The sequence below is a fragment of the Heptranchias perlo genome, chromosome 37 (genome assembly GCF_035084215.1).
Source record: "Heptranchias perlo isolate sHepPer1 chromosome 37, sHepPer1.hap1, whole genome shotgun sequence".
Classification (NCBI taxonomy): domain Eukaryota; kingdom Metazoa; phylum Chordata; class Chondrichthyes; order Hexanchiformes; family Hexanchidae; genus Heptranchias; species Heptranchias perlo.
This window is the reverse complement of record NC_090361.1, coordinates 587,996-594,753: the sequence shown is the minus strand read 5'-3', so window position 1 is coordinate 594,753 and position 6,758 is coordinate 587,996. Positions and strand designations below refer to the sequence as shown.

General features: G+C 49.1%; 1 protein-coding gene across 1 annotated transcript; it reads right to left on the bottom strand.

Annotated features, from left to right (window-relative positions):
• Positions 1–298: 298 nt before the first annotated feature.
• On the bottom strand, positions 299–6,343 carry LOC137304341 (transmembrane emp24 domain-containing protein 1-like). Its single transcript, XM_067972890.1, has 4 exons — positions 5,981–6,343; positions 4,895–4,992; positions 2,637–2,808; positions 299–1,415 (listed from the first exon to the last, which is right to left on the bottom strand). Exons 1-4 carry the CDS (start codon positions 6,326–6,328, stop codon positions 1,197–1,199), a joined length of 837 nt encoding a protein of 278 aa, XP_067828991.1. The 5' UTR covers positions 6,329–6,343; the 3' UTR covers positions 299–1,196.
• Positions 6,344–6,758: the final 415 nt, after the last annotated feature.

The following is a 6,758-nucleotide window of genomic DNA, read 5'->3' as shown; positions in this document are numbered from 1 at the left end:
TAAACTGGAGACAGAAGCAAGAAACCACAATCATCTGCACAGAACTAATAGTAGTTTACAGATGAAGAAAATGGAGGGATACACTTGATAAACAATGTCCAACTGGGTAGACTGGAGGTTGAGGAATCTGGGAGTAATTGTGGATGTAACTGAACAGCAATCAACAAATCAAACAGAATGCTGAGCTATATTCAAATCAGTACAGTCCAAGTGTGATGCTTGGTGCTGAATCATTATTCAGGCTGCACCTCTAGTACTGAGACGGGAGGGAAACACCAGTAAATACGCAGAGTCTGTACCAGTTTAAAGCACTTTTAATAGAAAAGCTATCATTTGCATAAAATAGTTGTAGTTTGGAAGGAGACATCAAATCTGTCCCAATTCTGACTTGTAGATAAACACGTTCATTAATTGCTCATTCTCTTAATTTTCTTCTGATGAAGGTCATTCGCTGCTCAACTGCGCCTGGGAGCAGGGGATTTGGAGGCTGGGCACAGGGACACTGGGGACGGACACATTTTAACTGCACCTGCTGACTACTTAGGCCTCTGAAAAATATTTCATTGCTTTCTCCCCCCACCCCACCAATGGCCGAGAGACCTGCAGCCGGCCTCACTATTGTAACTGGTTAGGAGGAAGGTGAGGGGAGCTTGGAGTCAGCAGTCATTGGACCATTTGCTTTGCCTCACTGTGGGGAGTGCTCAGGACTCCCCGAGCACATAGCAGATTGGTAGCATCAAAGGCCAGGTATCATGGCACAGCATCCTGACCCTCTCTCCCTCTGCCATCCCAGGAACCTTCTCAGACTTCATAAATAAATAAAAATCTAATTTATTACTTTTTTTAAATCAGAGCTGAGCTGCCAATTAAATGCTTTAACCTCAAACAGGATGAAATTCCTGACTTCTGGAACCCATTCCCAGTTTGGTTTATTAATAGTAAACTAGCAAATCTTGACCTTACAGAATGAGCACACACTTAAAAATTCACAGCCATCAACATTCAGCCGGTATCCCTGCGAAAGTGACCTTGTACAGCCCAGTCTGCACTAGTCACAACAGTCAGCTTATCCCAATGCCCCAACTAACCCCACAATCAGCCACGCCACACAGCCAACCTGAAGCAACGAAAAGGACCTGCAATTACTCAGCCACATCAGTCCATGTCTCTACTTCAATTGTCATTTTCTTAATAATTTAAGTTTGGACTTTTCTGCGGTCATCGAAGAGACTTTTCAACATATAGACCTGCACAAATGAGACCACCAGCATCACCCCCAGATTGACAGCTGACCAAAAATTGACCCGTTCCAAGTTGCCCTCCTGCAGATTGCGATCCCGTGCCTCGAATGCTCGGAGAATGGCCTGGATCTGCACGCTCTTCCCTAGCTTGCTGTTCATATTCCCGATCGATTCCTGAAAGATGAGATCAACAGTGAATGGGGGGGGGAAGGGGTGGTAACTAGTGTTCCATCTCTGACTAACTAATTCCTTCCCAGATGGGTGACTGAGGAGGACTGTAAGTGATTTCAGGAGAACAGAGAGATTAGTAGATTGGTAACAGATGTAACTTATTCTGGGGAAATGTGAGGTGATATATTTTGGGAGCAGGAAAGAGATAAAATACATACATTAAATGGTAATGAGCAGAGAAACTTATGGGTTCAGACACTTGTCTTTAAAAGTGGGAGGTAAGTTAATAAAATTGTAAAAACAAAGAAGCAAATGGAATCCTAAGTTTTATAAATAGGGCTAAAGAGTACAAAAAGCAATGAAATCATTGGTTAGGCTGTAGAATATTGTGTCCAGTTTTGGACACTACTTTAGGAAGGATGTCAAGGTCATGGAGAAGGTGCAGAAGAGATTGACAAAAGATCCCGAGGATGAGATGCTTTAGTTATGAAGAGAACTAGAGAACATCTGAGAGAGATTCGACATTGAGGGTTTTTGATGAGGTACATGGGGAAAGCCTATTTCTGCTAGTCAGTGAGTTGGTAACGGGAGGGCATAAATTTATCAGACGTAGGGAGTGGTTAGAATATTTTTTCCACCGTGCGTTGTTATGGAATGCCCCATGAGAAACCAAGGAAAGTGGATAAATATTTGAAAATAAAAATTTATACAGCTATGGAGAAAGGGCATAGGAGTGGATAGCTCTTTCAAATAACCAGCAGAGGCAGGGCCGAGTGGTTTCTTCTGTTCTGAAAGATTTTATGTTTCTTTGATCTTGAAGCTGTAAAACCCCCTCAGTCTGTCCTTCCTGCTACAATTTACAGGCTTTTAAAAACCAAGCTTTGACCCCTCCCTGAATTACCTCACCATCTAGGCTGATTTACTGATATCTGTGGTGCTTTTTAAATTTATATTTCTCCATTTCCCCCCCCCCCCCCCACAAAAATTGTGGAGCTTTGTCTTCTCCCTCATTCACAAGAATGACAAGACACCGTGCAGGAGACAGGATTTACAGTGCAGGCTACTCTCAGACCTTCTAACCCTCCATTCTATGCTGGCAGCAGCTGACAGTACTTGTATTTACACAGTACCTGGTCAGTGGCTCAGAGCTTCAGACAATGAGGGTAAATGCTTGAGAACAACCCACATTGGGACGGGTTCTGACACAGTGTTGCTGGTGCTCACCTTGATATCGTCAATTTTAATGTCCAGAAGCTCCTCTGGTTCCACAATCTCTGACCAGTCCTCTTCCTGCGCATCATCAAAAATCACCTCGAAGAAGATAAGCTTCTCGGAAATGGTGCTGAAGGAATTGTCAAAGCAGATTTTATAATCACCAATAATCGTAGGCTCAATCCTGTAGAACAGATAGGAAAAAATGTCAGTAATGGTGGCTCACTTTGTCGTGTTGCCCCAGATAATTACCAGCCGTGAGTTCTTGGTGACAATGAATCATGTTGAAACCAATTTAAACTGGGATCCAAGCTCGAGCTGGCCATGTAGGCTGCACTCAAATTGACCTCCAGGACCATCAAGAATTTGATCTGTATAATGATGGAACAAATTTCAATTCTTAATCCACTTGTTTCTGTGAAATCTACAATCAGACCCAAAAAGGCAATCTCCAATTAATGTGCTACATAACTCAGGAAGCCTTGTCTGGTGAGAGAGATTCACGTTGTAAAGTCAGCCCCCAGAATTCTGAAGGGCAAATCTGTGGTAACTCTAGATTCTGTGGCCGGTCTGTCCAGGATTTAGGGGGAACACAATCTAAAATATTTTGAAAATACTGTGCATGGTATCTATACTGGAACAATCGGGTATTAAAAGTGGTTAAAAACATTTTACTGCACTTAGCTCTAGGGGAAAATTCCACTACAGGTACTAGATTCTGCAGCCAGGGAATCCTGGAGCATATGGGGTCCTGGCTGTAGTGCCTGGTATGCTGCTGAGTTGCAGAGTTTAAAAGAGAGCGTGGATATGAAATTGGCTAAGGGACAGAAAGCAGAGAGTAGTGGTGAACAGTTGTTTTTCAGACTGGAGGGAAGTATACAGTGGTGTCCCCCAGAGTCAGTACTAGGACCACTGCTCTTTTTGACATATTAATGACCTGGACTAAGGTGTAGAAGGTAGAATTTCAAAGTTTGCAGATGACATGAAACTCGGAAATGTAGTAAACAGTGAGAGGATAGTAACAGACTTCAGGAGGACGTAGACGGACTGGTGAAATGGGCAGACACATGGCAGATGAAATTTAATGCAGAGAAGTGTGAAGTGATTGAATCTGGTAGGAAGAATGAGGAGAGGCAAAATAAACTAAATGGTCCAATTTTAAAGGGGGTGCAGGAACAGAGAGACCTGGGGATGTATATACACAAATCTTTGAAGGTGGCAGGACAAGTTGAGAAGGCTGTTAAAGCCCAGGATCTCATATGTTTTATTAACAGAGGCATAGTGTACAAAAGCAAGGAAATTATGCTAAACCTTTATAAAACTCTGGTTAGGCCTCAGCTGGAGGATTGTGTTCAATTCTGGGCACCACACTTTAGGAAGGATGTCAAGGCTTTAGAGAGGGTGCAGAAGAGATTTACTAGAATGGTTCCAGGGATGAGGGACTTCAGTTATGTGGAGAGACTGGAGAAACTGGGTTGTTTTCCTTAGAGCAGAGAAGGTTAAGGAGAGATTTGGTCGAGGTGTTCAAAATCATGGACAGTTTTGAGTAAACAAAGAGAAACTGTTTCCATTGGTGAAAGGGTTGGTAAGCGGGGTACACAGATTTAAGGTGATCGGCAAAAGAACCAGAGACGACATGAAGACATTTTTTTTAATGCAGTGAGTTGTTATGATCTGGAATGTGCTGCTTGAAAGGGCGGTGGAAGCAGATTCAATCTTAACTTTCAAAAGGGAATTGGATAAATACTTGAAGGGGAAAAAAATTAGAGGGCTATGGGGAAAGAGCAGGGGACTGGGACTAATTGGTTAACTCTTTCAAAGAGCCAGCACAGGCAGAGTGGGCTGAATGGCCTCCTGTGCTGCAAGATTCTATGATTCTAGGAGGTTCCCAAGTTTGATCGTAGACTGTGTTGAGTTAGTTTGACTTTAGCCAGGGAGATGGCGGTTGGAACTACAATTGACCTCAGCATCCTTGAGTTAGGAAAAGGAAATTCAGGCAGCACTTCTGCTCTTGATCATCTAGAATGGTTGCAAACAGGGCACTGGGTGGGAACGGGATTGGGCTCCACTGTGATGCCCTGCAAAGTCAAATAGCCGGCCAACACAATCAAGGCTCACGCACGAAGACCGGCCATTCAGGGTACCCGTGAGCTGTTGGTGAAACCGTGCCCCTGCTTCAGGCAGCACCTTCTGGAGAGGAGAACATAAACACAACTGACAGGCGGAAGCTATTTGAATGTGTAACGGAGCTGGCACCGGGTTAAACTCACGTGTGGACACCGTCAGACCGCCTGGACTCTGCGATCAGCCCATCACCATTCGGACTAAAGACGGTGAAATCAACGTCGAGCCCGGCCCCTCCGATCACCTGCGGGAGAAGCACAAGTGAGTGTGATACACGGAACAGCCCAATGTTCCCTCGCCCGGAAAACTCCTCAAGCGACCGATTTGTTCATTAATTATCTTTAAATTGTTCTTCACAAAACGAAATTAAAGTGACCGAGATTGGGATTTAAAAGTTGAAACAACAAATCACAAAAAAAGGACATTTACAGTTTAACCCCCGGTCACGGTGAATAATCCCGGAGTCATGAGGGTGGAAACTGCCAGTGTTCACCGCGATAGGAGGAGGGAGGAGGGGGGGGTTCACACTCCCCCCCCCCCGCGATAGGAGGAGGGAGGAGGGGGGGGTTCACACTCCCCCCCCCGCGATAGGAGGAGGGAGGAGGGGGGGGTTCACACTCCCCCCCCCGCGATAGGAGGAGGGAGGAGGGGGTTCACACTCCCCCCCCGCGATAGGAGGAGGAGGAGGGGGGTTCACACTCCCTCCCCGCGATAGGAGGAGGAGGAGGGGGGTTCACACTCCCTCCCCGCGATAGGAGGAGGAGGAGGGGGGTTCACACTCCCTCCCCGCGATAGGAGGAGGGAGGAGGGGGGGTTCACACTCCCCCCCCCGCGATAGGAGGAGGAGGAGGGGGGTTCACACTCCCCTCCCCGCGATAGGAGGAGGAGGAGGGGGGTTCACACTCCCTCCCCGCGATAGGAGGAGGAGGAGGGGGGTTCACACTCCCCCCCCGCGATAGGAGGAGGAGGAGGGGGGTTCACACTCCCCTCCCCGCGATAGGAGGAGGAGGAGGGGGGTTCACACTCCCCCCCCGCGATAGGAGGAGGGAGGAGGGGGGGGTTCACACTCCCCCCCCGCGATAGGACGATCTCTGTGCCCATCCCCCCAGCAAAACGCACGGGGGCTGAGTGAGGCGGAGGGTCGGTGATCCCAGGGCCTCGGACTATCCAAGTTCAAGCCCCGGGCCCACGACGCTTCCAACCAGTTCCACACCCAGTGCCTCCGGGCCCACCTGGTATTCCAGCTCCATGCTACTGTTGTGACCGACGCTCTGGTAGAAACACTCCTCTCTGCCCGGCGGCAGTACGAACGTGAACTCGGAGTCCGAGGGCTGAGTGAAGGACACGGCCCCGAGGGAGCGGATCAGCAGCGTTAAGAGAAGGAGCGGCCCCCAAACCCCGACCCCCCGCGGCCCCCAAACCCCGACCCCCCGCGGCCCGACCCTCGGCCCCCGATCCCCGGCCCCCGCGGCCCGACCCTCGGCCCCCGATCCCCGGTCCCCGACCCCGGGCCCCCGATCCCCGGTCCCCGGCCCCCGCGGCCCGACCCCCGGCCCCCGATCCCCGGTCCCCGGCCCCATGTCGCGGCCTCAAACTTTCCAAAACTTTTCGCTTCCGCACAACTTGCGGCGCCCCTGATTGGTCCCGCGACCGCAGTGATTGGCAGCCGCATTGTCCAATCAGAGAGCCCTATCCGTGGACCAATCAGAGACAAACAGGAGGCGGGACGGTGCAACTTCCACCCAATCAGAACGAAGCATATCCTCGGCCTGATTGACGACATTCATCAATCAGTAACTGACTGCGCGTCACGTGGTCGGGGATTCCCCGGAAGCTGCTCATCAGTGGGGTCAAAATCCCCGCCCCGCCCCCGGGCACAGTGTTCAGTTCCATTCGCAACCCCTCAGATAATGAAGCAGTCCGTGCCCGCATGCAGCAAGACCTGGACAACATCCAGGCTTGGGCTGATAAGTGGCAAGTAACATTCGCACCAGACAAGTGCCAGGCAAT